This window comes from Cajanus cajan, chromosome 7 (assembly GCF_000230855.2).
Source record: "Cajanus cajan strain Asha chromosome 7, NIPB_CcT2T_4, whole genome shotgun sequence".
Taxonomy (NCBI): Eukaryota; Viridiplantae; Streptophyta; class Magnoliopsida; order Fabales; family Fabaceae; genus Cajanus; species Cajanus cajan.
This window is the reverse complement of record NC_138523.1, coordinates 6,274,605-6,298,621: the sequence shown is the minus strand read 5'-3', so window position 1 is coordinate 6,298,621 and position 24,017 is coordinate 6,274,605. Positions and strand designations below refer to the sequence as shown.

The 24,017-nt window shown below is 33.9% G+C and overlaps 1 protein-coding gene across 2 annotated transcripts; it reads right to left on the bottom strand.

The window, feature by feature from the left end:
* Positions 1-227: 227 nt before the first annotated feature.
* Positions 228-23,403, bottom strand: LOC109813737 (pleiotropic drug resistance protein 2). 2 transcript variants are annotated; one of them, XM_020377986.3, is made up of 20 exons: positions 22,569-23,389; positions 22,351-22,471; positions 21,364-21,452; positions 20,196-20,280; positions 15,159-15,449; positions 14,962-15,052; positions 13,298-14,198; positions 12,995-13,155; positions 12,779-12,882; positions 12,534-12,699; positions 12,089-12,223; positions 11,794-11,939; positions 11,037-11,369; positions 9,827-10,117; positions 9,416-9,499; positions 9,198-9,331; positions 8,858-9,085; positions 7,236-7,407; positions 6,909-7,163; positions 228-643 (listed from the first exon to the last, which is right to left on the bottom strand). In XM_020377986.3, the coding sequence occupies exons 1-20, from the start codon at positions 22,916-22,918 to the stop codon at positions 374-376; spliced, it is 4,407 nt and encodes a 1,468-aa protein (XP_020233575.2). In that variant the 5' UTR covers positions 22,919-23,389; the 3' UTR covers positions 228-373. The 2 variants fall into 2 exon arrangements, with proteins under 2 accessions (XP_020233575.2, XP_082916612.1); XM_083060486.1 differs by lacking the exons at positions 6,909-7,163; positions 7,236-7,407 and having other exon boundaries at positions 426-643; positions 22,569-23,403.
* Positions 23,404-24,017: the final 614 nt, after the last annotated feature.

The window sequence follows — 24,017 nt, the reverse complement described above, 5'->3', positions numbered from 1 at the left end:
TATAATTTTTTTTAATTATAGAGACTTAAAAATATTAAAAAAAATATAAATATAAGAACTTAAAAATATTTATTTAAGTTATAAATACTAAATGGTAAAGTAAAAAATATTTTACCTTTTTTTCTTTGTAAAAAAATTAACAACCTTATTTTAATCACCTATTTTTCACGTATTGGTCACCATCAAAACATCACCAAAAACATAAATTAAACCCTTAACAACGAAACGCCTATAAGTCAAAGGACATTGATAAGTGAGGACAATCAAATTAAAGATTACACAATGATTAATTTATGTTGCTTTGTCCTATAGGTGACTTTACCAATAATATCCTTCTGCTCAACAGTTTTCATGCTTATTCCTGTGTGATCGATTATCTTTTCTGGAAGTTTAGGAACTTGATGCCATATGCAAATACAAGAAGGAAAAGGAGGGCAAAGGCAACATGGACTAATGCAACAACTCCAAGGAAATCATGTTGGAAGCCCAACTGTCTCTCAAGGTAATCTTTCACTGTCATGGGTCTAAACCCAGGAACCTCTATTGGACTATTTTTGTCACCCACTTGGGATGTCACAAGTCCATATATAGTCCAAGCAACTGGGGAACCCCAATAATACCACCTCCACCATATTGGAATTTGCTGCATAATAAATGCAATGTAACTATTAGTTTCACAAAAAAAATGCAATAAATTAATTAATACACTTGGCCTACATGTAAATGATTAACTGAGAATTTGGATATTTTCAAAAGGAGTGATTCTTACCACTAAAGATCGTTTATGAGCCTTGAATCTAATATGTAGTATGTTCCTGTTGGTTGGGTTAGGTCTATACATATTTAATTTGTCATATGAAAGTTACAATGTGTTGCTTTAGTCCTAATGTAGTCCTTGAAACTGTTAACTTGCTAACTAGTGTTAACTTGCTAACTAGTTTATTATACTAATGTTTGTTAGGTTTCATCTTAAAGCCAATTGGTATTAAGTGAAGTTACCTAACAGATAAGCCACACCCCAAGATTTGGGGTAGGAAATGTGAGACTTCCCAACATCCCCCTTCCACTTGGTGTGGCTTATTTATCTGTTGGCCAATTTGACTCAATGCCAATTGGTTTTAAAATGAAATCTAACATGATATCAGAGTCGATAGTCTATTTTGGTAGCATTGCCTTGTTGGGTATTGGGCTCCCTTCCTATGTGGAGAAAAGGTCCAAAACTAAGAAGCCCACTTGATGTCTCACTTAATTAAGTGAAGAGAGGGTCTGAAGCATACGAGTGAGAAAGAAGGAAAGTCAGAAGTCTCTGAGAGCACCAGCACTTTGAGAAGAGAGAGGAAGAGAGAAAGTCATTTTTGTTTTTATACAGAGCTGCGACAGTAAAATCAGTTCTGCAGATTCATTCACCGTTGGATCGGGCTAAAAATTGGATAGAAGGTTCGTGACATCTGGTTCTTCATTCTGACCGGTTGGATCGTTGAAACGAGGTCTGAGTAGGGAGATATTCAGTTCGCACCGTAGCTGTGTATTTGGAGTTTTTCATCTTCTTTGTTCTCTATTTGTAAGCTTTATTGCTTTGTTGTTTGGCTGGGTGTTAGCACTATTTTGTGCAGTAGACTGAAACTATTTTGTACTCTTTGTTGATCATAGTGGAGCTATTTCTTTGATCTGGACGACTTGTGATTTTTACCCTTACTTTGAGGGGTTTTCCACGTTAAAAATCTTGGTGTCTCTGTGTGTGATTTTTGGTGATTTATTATTGTTGTTTATTGGTTGTTGCTCCTCACAGATTCTTTCAAGTTTGGGGAATTTATTTTCGCTGCTATAACTATTGATTTTGCTCTGTATTGTTATTGTGTTGCTATTTCCCCATTAGAGTGGTATCAGAGCTCTTGTTGGCTTTTGTTTGGAGCTATTTGACTTGCTTGAATGATGGAGGCAAATACTAAAATGATTGCTTTGAATGACACTAATTATCACTTATGGAAGGGCAAGATGAAAAACTTGCTATTTGTGAAGAAAATGCATCTTCCTGTCTTTACTACTCAAAAGCCGGATTTTATGTCTGAAGAAGATTGAGACTTTGAACACCAACATGTGTGTGGTTTTATTCGGCAATTTTTAGAAGACAATGTTTATAATCACATTGCAAATGAGACACATGCTAGAACTTTATGGGAGAAGATTGAGTCCTTGTATGCTTCTAAATCAGGAAATAATAAATTGTATTTGTTGAATTGTCTGATGAATTTGAGGTAAGTTCTTCCATTTCAGATCACTTGAATGAATTTCAAGGGCTCCTAGATCAGTTATCTGGAATGAGTATCAAATTTGATGATGAAGTTTTGGGACTATGGCTACTAAATACTTTACCTGAGTCTTGGGAGACATTTCGGGTTTCTGTTACCAACTCGGCCCCTAATGGTGTTGTTTCTTTGCAAGCGGCAAAGAGTGGTGCTCTTAATGAAGAGATGAGAAGGAAGGCACAGGGTTCTTCATCTCAGTCTGAGGTGCTTGTCACTGAAAACAGGGGGAGAAGTCAGATGAAGGAACCGAAGGGTGGTAGAGAAAAGAGCAGGAGTAAGTCCAAATCCAGATACAAGAATGTGGAGTGTCATTATTGTCACAAAACAAGACATATACAGAGGAATTGTTTTCTGTGGAAAAAGGAGAATAAAGGCAAGAAGGGTAAGCAGAAAGAAAAGGATCATGATGATGATGATGATCGTGATACTACTGCTACTTGTGGTGATCTTGTTATTCTTAGTGACCATGGGTCAGTTATTCTTGTATCAGACGAGAGCATGTGGATTGTTGATAGTGGTGCTACACTGCATGTTACATCAAGGAAGGAGTTCTTCACATCTTACACTTCTGGTGATTTTGGAATGTTGAAGATGGGTAATGATGGTGTGTCTAAAGTGATTGGTGTTGGTGATGTTTGCCTGCAAACTAACATGGGAATGCAGTTGTTGCTTAGAGGAGTCAAACATGCTCCTGATGTCCGTTTTAATTTGATCTCTGTGCAGATACTTGATGGTGGTGGTTATGATAACCACTTTGGTTCTGGAAAGTGGAAACTCACCAAAGGTAACTTGGTTGTGGCTAGAGGGGAGAAAAAATTCTAAACTATATTAGACAAAAGCTTTGGTTTCTAAAGACAGTGTGAATGTCATGGATATGGAGGCATCTTTGTGGCACCGAAGGCTTAGTCATATCAGTGAAAAGGGATTGAATTACTTAGCTAAAAAGATGTTCTTCAAGGGTTGAAGAGTGCAGAATTGGAGAAATGTTCTCATTGCATGGCTGGCAAGCAAACCAGAGTATCCTTCAAGAAGCATCCTCCCTCAAGGAAGTCAGAGTTGTTGCAATTGGTACATTCTGATGTTTGTGGTCCATTGAAGGTGAAATCCTTCAGTGGTGCACTTTACTTTGTTACCTTTATTGATGATTGTTCTAGGAAACTATGGGTCTATGCTTTGCAGAGAAAAGATCAGGTGTTGGAGAGGTTCAAACAATTTCATGCCTTGGTTGAAAGACAGTTAGGGAAGAAGCTGAAACGCATTCGTACTGACAATGGCGGTGAGTATTGTGGACCCTTTGATGTTTATTGCAAGCAACATGGTATTGCACATGAGAAGACTCCTCCTAAAACTCCTCAGTTGAATGGTTTAGCGGAGAGGATGAACAAGACATTGCTTGAGAGGGTGAGATGTATGCTCTCAGATGCTAAATTACCCAAGCATTTTTGGGGTGAGGCACTATACATGGCGGTGCATGTTATTAATCTCACTCCTACTGTTATTCTTAACAGTGAGGTGCCAGACAAAATTTGGTTTGGCAAGAATGCAAGCTATGATCATTTGCGTGTCTTTGGTTGCAAGGCATTTGTCCATATTCCAAGGGATGAAAGATCCAAGTTGGATACAAAGACAAGGCAATGCATCTTCATTGGTTATGGTGAGGATGAATTTGGCTACAGGTTTTATGATCCTGTTGAGAAGAAGCTTGTTAGAAGCCTTGATGTACAGTTCATGGAAAACCAAACCATTGAAGACATTGATAAGGTGGAAAAGACTACACCCGAGAAAGATAGGAATCTGACTGATCTTGATCCTATGCAGTTTCCTATTCACAATCTGGATAATGTTGATGGTAGTGTTCAACCTGGTGAACAACATGATGATGTTGACGATCAACAACTTGGAGGTGGATTAGATGTTCCTATTGATGATGACCAGGAGGAGCATGAAATGTCTCATGATGAAAATATTGATGATGCACCTGAACCACATCAAGTTCAAATCAGGAGGTCTAATAGACAGAGACAACCTTCAACAAGGTATTCTTCTAATGAGTATGTGACCTTGACTGATGGTGGAGAACCTGAATGTTTTGAAGAGGCTTTGGAAAGTGAAGAAAAGCAACAGTGGTTGGATGCAATGCAAGATGAGATGAAATCCTTGCATGATAATCACACTTATGACTTGGTGAAATTGCCTAAGGGCAAGACGGCCTTAGAAAACAGGTGGATTTTCAGGGTGAAGCAAGAAAGTAATTCTACATCTCCAAGGTACAAAGCCAGATTAGTGGTGAAAGGCTTCAGACAGAGAAAGGGTGTTGATTTTAATGAGATTTTCTCACCTATGGTGAAGATGTCATCCATTAGAGCAGTTTTGAGTTTGGCAGCTACTCTTAATTTAGAGGTAGAGCAAATGGATGTGAAAATTGCTTTCCTTCATGGTGATTTGGAGGAAGAGATTTATATGAAACAACCTGGTGGCTTTCAGGTTAAAGGCAAGGAAGACTGTGTATGTAGGCTGAGAAAAAGTCTATACGGTCTGAAGCAGGCTCCAAGACAGTGGTATAAGAATTTTGAGTCTTTTATGTGTGAGCAAAGCTACAAGAAGACTACTTCTGATCATTGTGTCTTTGTTAAAAAGTTTTCTGATGATGACTTTATTATCCTATTATTGTATGTTGATGACATGCTTATTGTTAGGAAAGATGTTTCCAGGATTGGCAGGTTAAAGAAGCAATTGGGCAAGTCATTTGCCATGAAAGACATGGGAGCTGCTAAACAGATTCTTGGTATAAGAATCATTCGTAATAGAGAGAAAGGGAAGCTTTGGCTATCACAAGAACAATATATTAAAAGGGTGTTGCAGAGATTCCAGATGGAAAATGCTAAGGTTGTGAGCAATCCTCTTGCTACTCATTTTAAATTGAGTGTTAAACAGAGTCCTTGTAATGAAGCTGAGAAATTAGACATGGAGAGAGTTCCTTATGCATCTGCAGTGGGTAGTTTGATGTATGCAATGGTGTGTACTAGACCAGATATAGCACATGCTGTTGGTACAGTCAGTAGATTTTTGTCAAACCCAGGTAGAGAGCATTGAAATGCTGTGAAATGGATTCTGAGGTATCTTCATGGTACTGTTGATATGAAGCTTTGTTTTGGAGGGGATAAGCCTACTATGGTGGGTTACTCAGACTCAGATATGGTTGGAGATGTTGATTCCAGAAAGTCCACTTCGGGCTATTTGATTAAGTTTGCAGGGGAGCTGTGGCTTGGCAATCAAGGCTGCAAAGGTGTGTAGCATTGTCTACTACAGAGGCGGAGTTCATTGCCATTACTGAAGCATGAAAGGAGTTGTTATGGTTGAAGAAATTCTTGCAGGAGCTTGGTTTTGTGCAAGAAAAATATCTTTTATTTGTTGATAGTCAGAGTGCTATTCATCTTGGCAAGAATCCAACTTTTCATTCTAGGTCCAAACATATTGATGTAAGGTATCATTGGATACGTGATGCTTTGGATGCTAAGCTGTTGGAGTTGACTAAAATTCATACTGATGATAATGGAGCTGATATGATGACTAAAGCATTGCCAAGAGGAAAATTTGAAGTCTATTGTGAGATCTCCGGTTTGGCGGTTATCTCTACATAGTTGTGAGGGGGAGATTTGTTGGGTATTGGGCTCCCTTCCTATGTGGAGAGAAGGTCCAAAACTAAGAAGCCCACTTGATGTCTCACTTAATTAAGTGAAGAGAGGGTTTGAAGCATACGAGTGAGAAAGAAGGAAAGTCAGAAGTCTCTGAGAGCACCAGCACTTTGAGAAGAGAGAGGAAGAGAGAAAATTATTTTCGTTTTTACACAGAGCTGCGACAGTAAAATCAGTTCTGCAGATTCGTTTACCGTTGGATCGGGCTAAAAATTGGACAGCAGGTTCGTGACATCTGGTTCTTCATTATGACCGGTTGGATCGTTGAAACGAGGTCTTAGTAGAGAGATATTCAGTTCGCACTGTAGCTGTGAATTTGGAGTTTTTCATCTTCTTTGTTCTCTATTTGTAAGCTTTATTGCTTTGTTGTTTGGCTAGGTGCTAGCACTATTTTGTGCAGTAGACTGAAACTATTTTGTATTCTTTGTTGATCATAGTGGAGCTATTTTTTTGGTCTGGACGACTCGTGGTTTTTACCCTTACTTTGAGGGGTTTTCCACGTTAAAAATCTTGGTGTCTGTGTGTGATTTTTGGTGATTTATTATTGTTGTTCATTGGTTGTTGCTCCTCACAGATTCTTTCAAGTTTGGGGAATTTATTTCTGCTGCTATAACTATTTGATTTTGCTCTGTATTATTATTGTGTTGAATCATGCCTGGCCTGACAGCCATATGTGTTCGGAAATCCTAAATTGTTGGCATCAATTCTGGCTTGTGACTTATATACTTGTTGGGAAACTTCACTCAATGACAATCGGTTTTAAGATGAAATCTAACAATGTTAACTAGTAAACAAGTTCATTTCTTAAAGGACTAATTTATAATGATAAAATGAAAACTGCACTACTCCTAGGTGTGTGTTTATATATATATATATATATGATAATTCCTGTGGTAAACACACGTACCGTTCTGGGAATAAGAAAACCAGAGAACAGGTTCCAGAAACTGATGAAGAAGGACATAACGATTGCAGCAATTTGATGGTTTGGTGTCAGAGCTACAGCCATCATTCCATACAGTGTGAAGTACATAAAGGACATGAATAGGAAGTAGTAGAACCACAAGAAATTTCCAGCACTTGGTTCGAACCCAATCATCCAGTAGAGGATAATGGTATAGGCTAGACTTTGTATTGCAACATAAATTACTTCAATTGTTACCTGCAACACAGTACTTTTTTAATGAATTGTGCAACCTTTCTCAGTTATTTTGATAGATGTTTTCTTATCTACCTGACCAATTGCGTAAGGCAGTTCTGAATACATGCCAGCAGCTCTTTCACGGTAGAGAACAGTTCTTTCTATTGCAACAACAGGTTGAACACTGTTAGTGTTAGAGGCTCCAAGGAAAAAAACAGATGCATACATGGCCCCGAGGAGATTCAACAGGTCTTGTTCCTTTTGCCTGCAGAAATGATATTTATCAATTTTTTTATCATGGACACATCAGAGTTCTTGTTGATGGTCTGCAGGTACAAAAGAGTATAGAGAATCAGAGATGATTCTTTGTAAAAATAACTTATGCTCAAGGCACTGGTGATTTAAGACAAACGTTTCTGTTCTGCTATTTCTTTTTCTTTTCTTTCTTATATGGATTAGACTTTAGAGAAGTAAAATGGAGATGTCATCCAACATCGAGGAGGATGATTATTGTTCCCAGGTTTTCTAACTAAGGATTTTTGATTGCTTGTTGCTTGTTGATAATTTGCTATATTAGTGAAGGTATGTAGTTTATGTCACTGATCACCATGAGTCTAGTTGCATGAAATTTGTGTAGACTGTATAATGGTAGTAGAGAGCCCCAAACAAGGTCACCAACAGAGAGGGAGTGTGCCTAAAGAATAAAAAAGAAGGATCTTCAACCTTACCACCTTAGGAAATTGCAAGCTTAAGAAGCATAACCTTTATTGGAAGGTTAGAACCATAGAAGGAAACATGAGAACTTGAAAAACAATTTCCACACGTGCTAGAGGAATGCAAATCATTTAGAGAATTGAGCCAGGGGAATCTGTCAAACTCTTTTGTGCAATTTGTGATAGGTTGTGTTTTTGTATTTGTTTGAGGAGATATAATTTTCAAGAGGAGGGTTATATCTTGTATTATTTATTGGGGTATTCAGACAACTCTCCATATTATTCACTTTGGACTTACACTTTCAACAGTAAATATTATGTATTTTTTTGTTTATCAGGGTATTTGCACACACATTCACACAATGGTAAGATATTGTTCACTTTGAGTTTACACTTCCATAGTTTTGTTTTTAGTCATTAGCTAAAAGGCTTTTTACTAATGAAGTATGTGTGTGCTTTATAAACTTTTATTTCTCCTCTTATTCTAATGATATAGAACTTGGTTTGCATCCCAACAATTTTCTAGTAGGGCCCATAATACATCTTCAATTCTTAAGACAAAGACTCTATTCAAGTCCTAGCACACCACATCTTGTGGCTGTTTCCTATTGAAAATAAGGGGAGTGAGATTGATGCTCCCAACAAGATCATGAGCACTGTCCTGCTGGGGTTTTATAAATTGGGCTAGAGTACCCTATGCCTATGTTTATATGCTAAAGCAGCAAGAGGATCCATTGTAAACAAAATTCTCAAGGCAAATGTATCTTGGTGCCAGCCTCACTGGGTGGGAGGAGTATGATGCCACCATTTAGGTTCCCAAACAAGAGTTTCCTTACCTACGCAGGTTTTTCCAGTTTGGTCTTATGTCTAATGGCATCATGGGGCAATCCTGTGATGCATGAAAATGCTAAGGTCTCTTGGTTTGAGTTAGAACTTGGAAATAATTTAGTTGTTAACAAGTACTGGTGTGGTGCAATACTGTCAAATAAGTTTTGGACTTACGTCTTTTTTCCTTTGTCCCAATAAATAAGTCCGAAAATGACACCAATAACTATTGTGATGAAGAACCTGACGGCATTATACTGTGGATTCCTCCAATAGGAAGAGTACTGTTTCCAGAAGCAAGCTTTACATTGAGTAGCAAATGATTGTGAGTATTTAGACGGAAAATAAAGGTCCTTTGTTCCAGGTACTGGTGTGCATAGTTCCTTAATAAGTTCCTGGTTCTTTCTGAAAAAGGGTTATCAAAGTATTGAAAAGTAAATCATCATGAGAAATTTCAGACAAATTTAGGCAAAAATAAGCTGGAATCTCTAGGAATACAACCGTGAGTGCCACTTACTGATGAAGGTCTGACTTAGTATATATTTCTGCAAAGTCTACATTAAGATGAGACTCAACAGCAGGAGAAGTGATCTCCAACATCCATGTTGCTGGATTATATCCATCTCTAATCTTCGGAACTCCTGTAATAGCCTGAAAAAGGTTTATACACAATCAGTAAGATTACTGGCATCATACTAATTCAAGAATTTATACAATGTAATATTAGTGGTTTACCTCAAAGTACTCAACAAGATTCTGAGAATTTCGACCAAGGGGACCACCATATATCACTTGGCCACCTCTCTTCATCAAAAGCAGCTGAAGTCAAGATGTAGCTCGTGGGTTAGCATTGTGCCTTTGAAACCATTACACAAAGTAAACTCCCACATCGGTCCAAAAGATTGTAAGCATCAATTGTTTTATAGTCCTTGACTATATAAAACTCTCATATAGTCCCTAATTTTACAAAATGTCATTTTACTTTAGTTCTTTTCAATTACATTTTTAGCATGTTATCAACATTGATTAGCAACTACAATTTCAGAGGGCCAATGTGTGTCAGTGAGTGTGGGTAGGGGGGGGGGGGGGGGTGTTTACCCCTAAAATAACAGTTTTCATTAGCAAAATCTAAATATTAATATTCACCTCATCAAAAGTTTCAAATATATCAATGCTTGGTTGATGAATCGTGCAGACAACAGTTCGCCCTGTATCTACTGTGTTTCTCACGGTACGCATAACAACTGCTGCAGCTCTAGCATCAAGACCAGTTGTTGGCTCATCCATAAAAATAATGGAAGGATTTGCAACCAATTCCACAGCAATGGTAAGCCTCTTCCTCTGCTCTGTTGATAAGCCATTTATTCCAGGAAGGCCTACTATAAAATTTCTCACTTTGTGGAGCTCAACCAGATCCAAAATTTCTTCAATGAACATCTGTAAAATAATTATTAGATTGGTAAAATAGTAAGAACAATTCTTTGGAGTTTCCTCTTGTTTGGTGTTTTGCTTTGTTAATTTTTCTTTTATTTTCTCTTTTATAAAACGAGGCTTTCTTATCATTGTTCCTTGTATTTTCTTTTTTATTGAATTCTTTTTTTTATTCAAAATGAACTACATTGCTGCAATTATAAACTAATTTTAATTATCATTGATTAAAACAAAACAAAACAATAATATAATAGTTGGTTACATACACCTACAGACCGCAATTTATCACTGTTGTGCTGATCAAAAGTATCTCAATTCTCCAGTACTATTTGATGTTTAGCTTAGCTACAACCTTAAGCTAGAAAACTGTATAGAATTTGGGAACTGTTGAGATCCCACATATACTATAGATATGGTTACTGTAGAGCTTATAAATGCTTGGACAGTCTTTACCCCATGAGCTAGCTGTTGGAGTTGGGTTAGAGTTAGGCCCAGTTCAAATTCAAATGGTATTTGAGCCTATCATACATCTAATATTGAGCCACCCTCAACTGTCCAACAATCTACCTATATAAAGGCATAGACAATCCTCACCTCATGAGCTACCTTTTGCGATTGAGTTAGGTCCAATCGAAATTCAAGACAAAAAAGTAATTAATTGCTTGTTAACCATATTATGAGATATCCTAGATCATGTAAAGCTTTCACAGTTGTCTTATAACTTCAAAATAGCTTCTAGCCATATAAAACATAAACAACTGTTTTTCTTTGTCTTGTAATAGATGATTAATATATGTATTGATCACAGCCAATTGTTGAACCAGTAAACTAAACAAGTATGCAGAAAGTCATATTTCAGAAAAGACAGACATAAAGAGCCTGCGCGAGGAAGTTTAGCAGGAGAATTAATTAGAAAAAAGCATACCTTTTGTGTTTCCTTATTAACTTCCTCACTGAGACGCAGCCAAGCAGAAAACACAAGAGATTCGTAGACTGTAACATTTGGGGAATGGATATCATTTTGTTCACAATAACCACTAATCCGAGCAAAAGTTGCCTGGTTTTTTGGATAACCAGATATGCTGATGCTTCCCTCAATATAACCACCAGTTTTCCTTCCTGCAAGCACATCCATCAAGGTGGTTTTTCCAGCACCACTTACACCAACCAATGCTGTTAAAATCCCAGGCCTAAAAGCACCACTTATATCTCTTAGTAGTTGAAGTCTATTCTCTTCAATTCCTTGTTTCTTCATTTCCTGATGATAAACCACCAAAGTGACATTTGAACATGTGGAAGTTAAAATTTTCAAAAATTTACAGTTGAAGTTAGACGATTCTATTACACAAAACTGTTGTCATGTAAACATAATCTTTTTAACGTTCTTTAAATAATTCCTTTATGTGTATGGTTAGATTAGTTAAATTTATATTCTTCAGAAAATTATTAGGTGATGTATGTGCAAAAATTTGACACATTGTCAATTGACCCTGTCCTGAACAGACAAACATGTAACTGCAGAGAATGGAATCATGGTGAATTTTAGTTTGAGTGTAAGGGGAAAAATTCAATTTGTCATAGCCAGGAAAATACAAAAGTCAAAGAAATGATATAATATAAAATTTTATCTGTAATTGCAGGATATGATTGATGTGGTACAAGAGGAGGGAATTGGAATTTACATGTGGCATATCAATGTAATAATTCACATTTTGAAATGCAAGTGACAGAGGCCGAAAGGGCAGCACCATTCCCTTCTTGGATTTTGTATTCTCTGCAGCTTTAATAGTTGAGCTGTGTTCCATGTTTCTTACTTCCATATCAATACCTGCAAATAATTGCAATTATCTGTGTGTTTATTGCCAAGAGAGCTTAGAGTGAATTGCACATTACTAATACAACATATGTTATGTTTTTTATGATCTCATTGTAGAAAGTTGCTTATACTCTTCATTTGAAGAAAAAATCAAATTATACCTTCAAACAATTTAGCAAGTGAAGCTGAACTCTTCTCCGTAGTTGCTGTTGCCTTTTTTTCCACTGAGGATGAAGTAGATGTCTTTTTCTTTTGGTCTTCCTCTTCCACTATAATAGATCTAGAGTTTCCAAATGCTGCAATTTATTTTCAAAGCAATATCAGAGGATGTTTTTAGATAGTGGATTTTTCGTATGGTCATGGATGTGGAGGGAGAGTGATCAAGAAAAGTTATAGGCTAAACCATTAAGAAGGATTTAGATTTAAATAATTTATCTATAGACATAATTTACAATAGGACATTATGGTATGTCATTTGATCCATGTAGCCTCGCCTACCTTGTAGGAAAAAGCTTTTGCAGTAGTTTATTAGAAAGAACTTAGAGCAATTTAAGAAACGAAGTCTTATACCATGCAACACAAAGAAAGATTAGTACGGAAACTTACGATTCAAATAAGTTAGAGCCAGAATGAAACAAATATTGAAAACCAGGGAAAATCCTAAAAGGGCTCCAACGGATATCCAGTACCAATAGTCTTCTGTGAATATGCCTCTGGCCCTAAGAAAAGCCTTCCCAACTGTGGGCTCAGGAATACTTGGGTCAATATTGGGCTGTGAAAAGTGAAGAATCAGCAACAAACTAATAATTATGTAGTGATTATAAGATTAAATAAACACGATAAAATCTTACAGCACTCCATCTTTTGTCTAGGAACTCGTTGATGGCTATGGCATTCATGCCATACATCATGGGTGAAGTGTAGTAGCACCATATCATCCATGAGTCAATATCATCTATAAATGGAGAGAGAGGTTGGAGTGGTCAATTTAAATGAAACATTTCACATGAAAAATGAAGAATCTCAGTTAACATTGAAATATTTCTTCATAGTAAACTGTTACTCACTTCTTGAAACAGTAAATCCACTTAGGAGGAAAACAACTAAAATTGCAAAGGAACCAATTGTATTTGCCACAACTTTTGTTCTTCCAACTGCAGAAATGAAGCGGAATAGGGACAGAGCCATTTGATTCACACAGAAGAATACCAAAAATTGACGAAAAAACCTGTAACAAGATTTTATATGCATCATTGAACAAAACTTGCAAGTTAATAACTCTGAAGAGTAAAGAATGACACAAGAGTATGTCAATTATTTCATTTCTATGTTATTGAGAAACTCACTATCTACACATTACATTCTCATACCTACTAGCTGCAGGAGCAAAGCCAATTGTATAATAAGTGAAGATGATCCATATTCCTGACTCTAACAGAGAGAGAGGAACTCTGAGGACCCAGATGGGCAATGCAAAAGCCCATGCTGGATAAAACAGGAAATCTCTCTGCTTGTAAAAAACGGGAAGTCTATTAATGGTCATTGCCAGCTCTGCCACTCCATTGAACATTACATTAAGGAGGCTGAAAAATAGTGCACCATAGTATTTTCCTGCACCTACAAGTTGACCCTGCTTCATTTCTGTTCTTAAAAATACTGTCATTGTAATTATAGCTATTATAATAATCTGAAATGTCTTGAATATGTATACAAAATGGTTGCGCTTCATCAAAAGCCACTCTCTTGAAAGGCATGCCTTGAAGAGTTCCCATTTGGAGATGCCATACTTTTCCTTCACCAATGCAGCGCGATGTCTTTCGTTTGGATCAAATGGAACTTGAATCTTTTCACGAAGTTGCTGACCGATGCTGTAAATGTTGAAATGGGCTACAAACTCAGGCACAGTGACATATTGGTAAGGTATGTCCCTTCTGAACCAGTACTGTTCTTGGTCCTTTCTGGAAGTTACCTCTTGTAGAAAGTCTGCAACTCCTTTCCTTTCTGGGCATTTGAAGCCTACACTTTCAAAAAAATGCAGCACGCTCTCACGGGGACCTTGATAGACAATCTTACCTTCTGACAGTAATATTATGTCATCAAAAAGGTCATATGTTTCTGGTGCAGGTTGCAGAAGAGCGATTATCATAGTAACATCCATGATATGGACCATCTGCCTCATGAACCTGACAATTTGGAAGGTTGTGGAACTATCTAAACCAGTTGAAATTTCATCCATGAAGAAGGCTTTTGCAGGGCCTACCAGCATCTCACCTGAATTCATGTTATGTAAGTTTCTGTTTATGAGAACAATGACAATAGATGATTCTCTAGAGGAATGTAATATTAGACAAACACTTTTCCTCTCAAACTCCATGTATCATCTAGACCATTCAAAAAGTTGTAATCTAGTAAGCACAGAAATGACATAGGACACTAATACAATGTAACACTGACACGAAGATATCACACATTTTAGAAATCATAGGACATGAGATATAAAATTGTATAAGACACAAATCTTAAATCAAAATAAAAAATTGATGGTTTAAAAATGAACATAGGTCATTGTAAACATAATAAAATGCTACTATTCATCAAATTATTGCTATATTCCTTCATGAATTGGTGTCGTAGTTTAAAGAAATAAATGTGAAATTTTATAAACTATCTTTAGGAGTATTCAAAGTATCCGTGCAATATACTAACAAGTTGTTCATTTTAATGACATTGAACTCGGTTCTTTTAAGCAAAATTTTGGAACCAAGTCTTATGAATGAATAAAAGACATAGTTAAGAGGGGATATCCTAAAGGTGACTAATCAGGTTTTTCGACGAAGATTAGTAATTGAAAAAATTGGTGGATATTTCACACCAATAATATAGTTATAAAAAAAAATAAAAAGTATCCATGCAATATCCAACATATATACATGTTTGACAACAGCACACAGGATAAAATTACGATTTTTGAAGTGTCTAAGCTTCTTTAAGTTATAGACATGAAGCTTCTGAGTGAAATTTCATATCCACATACCATTAGTTAAACGCTTCTTTTGTCCACCAGATATGCCCCTTCTCATCTCATCTCCCACCAAAATATCAGCACATATTTCCAACCCAAGAATCTGTTGCATTAACTCAAAAATGTTAGATGAAAGAAATTAAGGTTTGGTTGCCTATACCTATTGACTAACATGGAAAATGATTGAAAAATAAATAGCATCACCAAACCTTTAGAATGTAGTCTGTAACAAGACTTGTTTCTTGACCTTCCATTGCTGTTGCTTTCATGAAAGCATCTATCTCAGGATCTGGTTTAATGCCCGCTGCTAGTTCCCGTCTGGACAACTCAGCCAGCATATCATACCTTGTTCCAACTCCCAGGCAGCGTCCTGAGAAGTCCAGTGTCTCTCTCACTGTCATCTCTCCATGGTGAAGATCATGCTGACTAATATAAGCACATGTTCTTTGAGGAACAAACTCTGATAATTCATGACCGCAGTAAGTGACTCTTCCTGATGCCTGTTGAGAAATTCTCTAAGTATGCTATCAATATCGATTTTATTAGTATCCTACTAGGCATAAACCATTGTTAAGTGGCTTGAATGGAAATAATAATCTCCATAAATAAGAACACACTCAAGATTGACAGAAAATGTCTAAAATAATAAAAGTAAAAAATATTACACAATTCGTAATCATTCTTAGTATACTTTTCCCTGAAACAAAATCTTCCTAATCCTGTTGAACCTTCCTTACTCCTACCTAGCAATCCTAGATAATAAACCTTCTTTCTAGTACTTGATTATAGATAGATTATTTAATAAATTAATTTAATACTACGTAAGTTAACATGCAAAACTAAAATAGAATCCTTCTTTACCAAGTGACGCTAAATTGTAATTTTCTCCATCATAAGAATATGTTGTAGGTATACTTTTTAGTTGAATAAATCAAACATCCGTAAGTAGTTCTGTGGGTACTGGCACTAAATCGGTTACGTTTAGAAAATTTTGAAAACTGGTCCCACTCACTGAGTTTTATGACCTAAAACAAATATGTAATAATACAGATCCAGATTGCCTGCCATTAGAGATTTTATGCATTCATGAAGTTGGCAAAATTGGAACGTTAGATGAAGATTGGGCGGCTCAAATATAAAATGTGGATTTTAAGTCCAATTTACTGAGATAAAATGAGTTATCAGATCTTCATCTAACAGTTTTCAGTCTCTAATTGTGGGAAATTTCTTCTTGCACACGGTTTTTTAGTCATGCTCATTTTTATAAACTTTCCAAATTTCCCTTACTTTGAGAGTCATTTCCGAAACCTTGTAATTTCAGACATTTGTTTCGGATTTTTGTCTTTCTAGAACGCACAACCTGAACACCCTATTTTTAAAAAAAAATGATTATCCGGAACATCTAAAATAATGTTTTTCTAGAACATCCATTCTAGATCAAAATTGTCCGGATTGGTTTTGGAAAAACAATGTTCTAAATTGGATGCATATCTAATAGTCCAGAGTACCTATTCCAGATAGATAAAAACACATCTAGAATGTGTTTTGGAGACTATAAGTGAAGAGTAAAAAGTTGTTAGCAGTTAGGATTTTTTCATTATCATAATTAAATATTTTAAAGTCTTTATAATTTTTTTATGTTGTTTGTAAGTTTGGTTAAATGTTGTTTATGTTCAGAAAAAATAAGTTGTGCAGATAAATTATGTTTACTTATTAGCTTAGTCATATTTTGTTATTTATTTTACCCAATCAGGAGGTTAGTCGGTTTTAGTATTTAAGCACTTGCTGTAAATATTTTCAAAGTATGTAAAATTGAGTTTATAACTCAAATTTATCAGATCAATTTTTGTCCCTTTTTTATGTGTAATGTTGCAGATATTTTCTAATCTGAACCTCTACATTTTGTTTAGTCATAAACCTTTGTTTTCATGTTTTGTTTTCAACATGGTATCAAGAGCTTCTTTGATCTTTAAGGGCATGTGAGAGAGAAAAAAAGAGAAAGAAAACCAACAAAAAAAAGCCCACACAAAGAAACCTTCAAACACAAAAATGGCTTCTGGTAGTAGTTCTTTACCTTCACATCCTATATTTGCAGGTGGAAATTATTACTTGTGAGCTGCAAGAATGATGACTTATCTTAAAGCTCAAAGTTTGTGGATTATAGTAGAAAATGAAAGTAATCCACCTTCGTTATCAGAAAACCCAATAGTAACTTAAATGAGGAGTCACAATGATGAAGTGGCAAAAGAAGGATGAGCTTTTGTCATTATCCAGACAACACTACATGATGATGTATTTATCAAACTTCTGACTCTTAAAACTACAAAAGAGGCATGGGATAAACTGCACGAGGAGTTCCAAGGGAGTGAAAGAACGAAAAGAATGTAAGTGTTGAACTTAAGGAGAGAGTTTAAAGTTTTAAAAGTGTTAGAAAGTAAATTTGTCAAAGATTTAATTGACAAACTTTTGAAGATTATTACCAAATTAGATTACTCGGTGAAAAACTTAGTGATCAATGCATTGTGGAGAAAATCTTGGTGTGTCTTCCGAAGAGATTTGAATCCAAAATCTCTTCTCTTGAAGAAAATAAAGATTTTTCTCAAATTTCAATTGTGGAGCTTGCCAATGCTCTACAAGCTACTAAACAAACAAAACCTTTAAGGATGGAAGAAAATATTGAAGGTGCTTTTGTTGCATATACAAAAGGCAAAGAATAGGAAAAAAACAACAACAGAAAAGGTTGGGAAAATAAGTTTCCACCATGCCGTCACTGTAAGAAGAACAACCATACTGAAAATTTTTGTTAGTTTAAGCCAAGCATTAAATGTAAGGTCTACAATTAGTTTGGTCACATGGAGAAGGTTTGTAAAAATAAAACAAGCCCACAAGGAACATCAGTCCAAATTGTGGAGCATGAAGAGCAACCTGAGGAACATCTATTTACTGTTACATCTTATGCAACGAGTTAAAACAAAGAGACATGGCTCGTAGACAGTGGATGCACAAATCATATGACTCATGATGCTACAATTTTCAAGGAATTAAATCAGTTCCAAATCTTCAAAGTCACCATAGACAATGGAAAAAAGTGTTGATGTCAAAGGTAAAAGAGTTATTGTGGTTGAAACTCCTTTAAGTATAAAATATATTTCAAATGTTTTATTTGTGCCTAAAATAAATCAAAACCTTTTGAGTGTGGGGCAAATGCTTGAAAAGAATTATTCTTTGTGTTATAAAAATATGGGATGTACCATTTTTTATCCTTCCGAGTATGAGCTTATGTCCATTAAAATAAGAGATAAAAGTTTTTCAATAGTGGAAGAAAAAAGGCATGCTTGCTATTTTAAATAAAGATGAAAATTTGAAAAATGGGCCACTTGAAGAGACATTTCATACTCTTAAATGTGTTTAAAATGGACTCACAAGTAGAAGTTATTTATGGAGAATCCTTTTTTATGAGGTATGGAAGTTGTAACAATCATGGTTATAGCTTTGGCAATAAAGGAAATAAATTTTTTAAGTGGAAAATTTTAGTTGAACTTATTGTACTTCTTATTAATTCACCAGTAAATTTTATGAAGAAAAAATTTTACAATGTTGTGATAACTCTCTTGGAAAAGGTTTTTCAAGATGGAAAGTAGATTAAGAAAACTGCAAGGATTCTTATTTTAAGTGAGAAAATTAATGTTCAGCTCAGAGATGTTAAATTTGTTGATACTTATCTACTTAAAGGAGATCCAACAAAGAATTGTAAAGGATGATAAAGATCAAATCTTGTAGTGATGAAGAAAAATCTCAAGGAGTGTTGGTAGTTGAGATTTTTTCACTATCATAATTAAATATTTTAAAGTCTCTATAATTTTTTATTTTACTTGTAAGTCTGGTTAAAGGTTGCTTATATTCAGAAAAAGTAAATTGTGCAAGCAAATGATGCTTTCTTATAAGCTTAGTCATGTTTTACTGTTTGCATTACCCAATCAGGATTTAGTCAATTTTAGTCTTTAAACATTTGTTGTAAAAACTTTCAAAATATGCAAAACTGAGTTTATAACTCATATATTAGATCAGTTTGTGTCCTATTTTATGTGTAATGTTGCAAATTTTCTAATTTGAATCCCTATATTTTATTTAATCATATAACTATGTTTTCATGTTCTGTTTTCAACAGGAGTGAGTGAAGGGTGTGGGAATAATAAGTGAACTGTGAAGAAAGAGGGAAGAGGGAAGGGTATTAAAGGAATTTTCAATATATGATGAGTGTATGGAACAACTGGAAGGGTGCAGGGTGCAATTGTCCTAATTGTGTAAAATGTAAATGTGTATCCTTGATTGCATGAATCCAAATCCAAGTCCAATTCCGAATGGTTTTGGTACCCATATCCAGCTTGCATGGACATTGGCAAAACCCTTATTAATTACGTATGGTTATAGCTTATAGGTATCCATCCAAAGCATGATGACTCCAGTTGAATGTAAAAGGAAAAAAATGCATGAGTATGACATAGTAACTTGATGGATTTAGTTTTCATAGTTCTTATATGTGCTAATTGTCATTTAATTACAAAATCTGGTGTACAGTAAGTTTATGATTTTTATAAATATAAGTATTACTTAAGATTATATATAAAAAAATTCTTTTTATTCACGGACATAATATATGCAGTATCACAAAGTTAACAATTAAGGACTAATTTATGTTTATAAGATGTAATTTTTATTGTTCTAAGATTATTTTAACACTGAAAAATCAATCCTTAAAACACTTAGTTGATTTTTGTGTTTTAGAATAGAAATTTTATTCATTTACTCAGACTTATGTTAAAGTTTTTGATTATTTGATAGTGTAAATTATTTTACACTAGTGCTACATGCTATTAATTTTATTTTATTTTGAATTATCTATCTTAAATTGATATCAAAGTGGAGAAAATAATTTATTCATTAATGGTATGAATCAACTTTACATTATTATTGAATCATAAGCGTACATATCACTCTTTTTATAATTACGATATATCAAATATCCCTTAAAAGTTATATCTATGATGATTTTTGATTAGGTAAATTGTTCTTTTTTACATTTACGGTGCATAGTTATTTTAAAAAATTAACAAGGTCATAACTTTATAAGAAGTCTAGTAACTTGTAATATGTGAAAACATAAAAGATTGTGTAACATGATATATGTATTTATGGTAGAGTTTCAAATAAATTATTCATAAAAAGGTAGGAAGAGGATAAGTAACCCTTAAATCTTTGTCCATTTTTCCAGAAAGTGCCTGCAGGAGTGTAGTTTTTCCTGATCCCGGAGGTCCCAAAAGCAGAGTCATTCTGGATAGAGATAGAAAGAAGGTTAAATCTAGTTACCAAAATATCAATTAGGTGCTACCATTTGTGCACTTTTACAAAGTTATTTCTATTATAGGAATTTCTCAAGTAATAAGCGTTTTATCAAAATTTGTAAACTTTTCCTAAATGTGTCATTTTCAATTTAATTTGAGTTTATTTATTTGTAAAAATTATTAAATTTTGACAAATGTGTCATTCCTTACTTGGTTGTCTATTTGTAAAGTAATAGTTGTCAAATTATCTTGATTATTTCTAAATCCTATTGCAATAAGCTCAAATTATCAAATTTTAACACGAATCATTACCGAGTCAGTATGTCTAACAATTTTTCTTTTTGAAGTTATAGAAATTATAAAAGTAGCAACATAATTTAATTTAAAAATAAAATTAAAATAATAAATTAAACACTTTAGAGGTTAAAAGAAAATTCTCAAAAAAGTTTTTATCAAAAAAAAAAGCTAACATGGTAATAATTTCTAAAATATTTTTGTTTCAAATAATTATTTTAATTTATACTAGTTAATAAAGATGATAGGTTTTTTTGGTATATACATTTTATTAACGATTTTATCCTTAACTTCTAAAATATTTTTCTCTTTCATACTTTTTTATTTAGATTCTTTTTTTCACTTTTGGGTAATTTTATTTTTCGAACATCTCACATCTTTATAAAATGGTTATGATTAAATTATTTAGCATGACCACTCCCTACACGTAAGTATTGTGATTGCTAAATTTAAATAATTTATCTCTGGATTGACAACACTAGTGTGTGCGTTTGAATTTTTTTAAGCCCTCTGAATTTTCGCAAAATGATTTTTTGACTCGCAAAATCCCATTTGACACAGGAAAGACATAAAAGAGAGAAAAAAAAATATAGATATAATAAATGATATGATATGATAAAAAGAAATAATGGGTGTTAATAAGGTGTTTAGATCCTAATAATAATCGACCATCTTTATGAAAACAATAAACTGTACAAAATGCACATTCAAGTAATTATTATGATAAATTTAAAATAGAAATCATGGTGAGTTTAAATAAAGTGCAGAATATATATACCTTGATGGTTTCACAATTCCACTGATATCTTGGAGAATCTTCACAACACTTTTATTTAATGGCAAAAGCTTGATATAGCCCAGAGCTCCCTATTTGCAACAAAGAGGAAGGATGCAAAAGCACATTCATCATGCTTGGAAAATTTTTTAAAAAAATGATATAAATTAACACATCAAATATATATTTTTAAAAAATTATATATTAAAAATTATACTTTTCAAAAAAAATTATAACTTTTAAGTCCAAACAAATAAAGCAAAACAAAATACATTTGAACTTTGTTTTTTTTTACCCCACGGCATTTCAGCTAGTTTCTTTTTTCACATGTATCACAAATTATATTTTAATAAAATATTAATTTTAAATATGATGTAAACAAAGCAAGACTAAAAAGGAAACCTTTGACAAAAGGATCGAGCTGTAAAGTTACTGTTATCTGCTCCATCAATTTACAATTAATTGGAGTCCGTGACCACTTAAAAAAAGAAGAAGAAAAGAAATACACCCAAAATATAAAGAAACTAAATTGTTTAATACACCAGTGATAATTAATTATTCAAACAACAGAAGTCTAATTTAGTTTAGATGCAATGGTATATCTTAATTCTTAAATTTTTTTCAAATATAGAGATTAATATTTTCAAGGATTATTTCAAACTCTCAGAGAATTAAAATAGACATTCCTAAATATAATATCAATCATAACATCTAAACAAATACAATATCATAAGTGTTTTTTTTTTCCATATTTCAAAAACTATTAACGAGATCAAAAGGAGTTAAATGTAGTGGAAAGGGTTAATCTTTCAAAATATTGCTGAAATACAATTGAATTGTCAATTAAAATACATCGATAATTATTGACAAATGAAATCACCATTAAAAACCCGTATGAGAATTGCTTCAAATGAAGATTCATGTAAAGCAAAAAAAAAAAAAAAACTATGGACTACATGTAAAAAATAATCTCATGTATGTTGAACATACCTCTATTACATTGAGGGTAGAATTGAGCAGTGTTGGCAGTGCCCTTGTTCCAACATATGCATCCCCTTCAACTGATAAATGCTCAAACCTGACTTCAATCATAGGAATCTTAATCCCTACCCTATTTCAACAAACAAACAAATTAAAACCAAAGCAATCCAAATTAAGCCAACAAATGAAACTGGCTTGAACACAACACACACAACCAAAACATGCACCTATCAATCCTCTCCCTCATCCTTTGGAGGAAACTCTCATTGTCCTCTTCAGCAGTCTTTATTATGCTCTCAAGTAGATGCTTCTTTTCCTGCATTCCAAGCTTGGTGATGTCAACCTCTTCATAGTTAACCCTTCCATTATCCAAAATTTGCTTCAAAAGGCTTTTCCTCAACCTATCATATGTTGGAAGCCTCCCCAAAGCTTCCCACTTCAGCTCCTCCTCTTCATCTATTTCCCTCCCACATCTCTCAAACACATCACTCTCTCCACTTTCTGGGGCCCACTTGGGTGATGAGAAACTCATCCTTCCATCACTCACAATGTCTTCTCCACCAACTTCTCTTGCCATATCAATCAAATATGGAATTTCCTTTTGTCCTTCTTGTAGTACTACTTGGAAGAGTGTGTTTGTTTTACCATTTGATTTTTTTTTTCACCTTCAGAAACGTAGAAGAAAAAGAGGATGGATTGGTGTTCAGTTGAGGAAAAACAAACACACTAAGTGAGTGTCTTTATGTCAGCCTTCAAAGTTAAAAATGGACAAATGATTGACTCACTCACATGTTCGTACATGGTGGTACATGCACATATATATTATGTATGCACATGAAAATTTCAAGCTTTTGTGAGCATTTTGGTATCCAGATCAAGAAAACCAATTTGGTTAGATTGTGATTTGGGGTAATGAGTCTAAGACAGATTAGTATTTGGCATCACAGGAAGATGTGGCTCTAGGGAAGATCAATGTTTATACAGGTGAAAGTATTGAAGGAGGGAACACAATGATTTGGACACAGAAATAGGTTAAAATAACTTTTGTTTTGTAGGGGTTTATAGTTTAGATTACTTGCAATTATTACCAAACAATGTCAAAACTTGGTGTCAGCCGACTCAGAATATTTTCAGTAATGTAAACTCCATTAACTCAAGGGTTATTGAATGCGACAAATGGAAACTCCACTAGTCAATTGGCGGCACAATTATTCATGATATTTTATTATGGTTTAATAATGATATATATATCGTCATTGGAAAAAAATAATTTACAAAGTTAATTAACTCTTATGAGTGTCATATAAGATTTTATACATATATTAAAAACAATAATAAATACATTATTTTTTATATTACTTTAATATTTTATTATAGGATTTTTTAACTAAATTATTAAAAAAAATTAGTTAATTTAATTAAGATCATTATATTATTAATAATTTAAATTATTTTTCAAAAATTATCTTTAGCATATCTTAAATTAACATCTATCCTTTCACTTAATTATTTTCCACCTAATTGATTAATGTTTGAAATATATATATATATATATATATATATATATATATATATATATATATGTGTGTGTGTGTGTCTATTCTTATAATAAAAGAGGAAATTTTTTTTATCTAATTAATTTTAAATATTTATTATATTTATCTAAATTTTTTTAA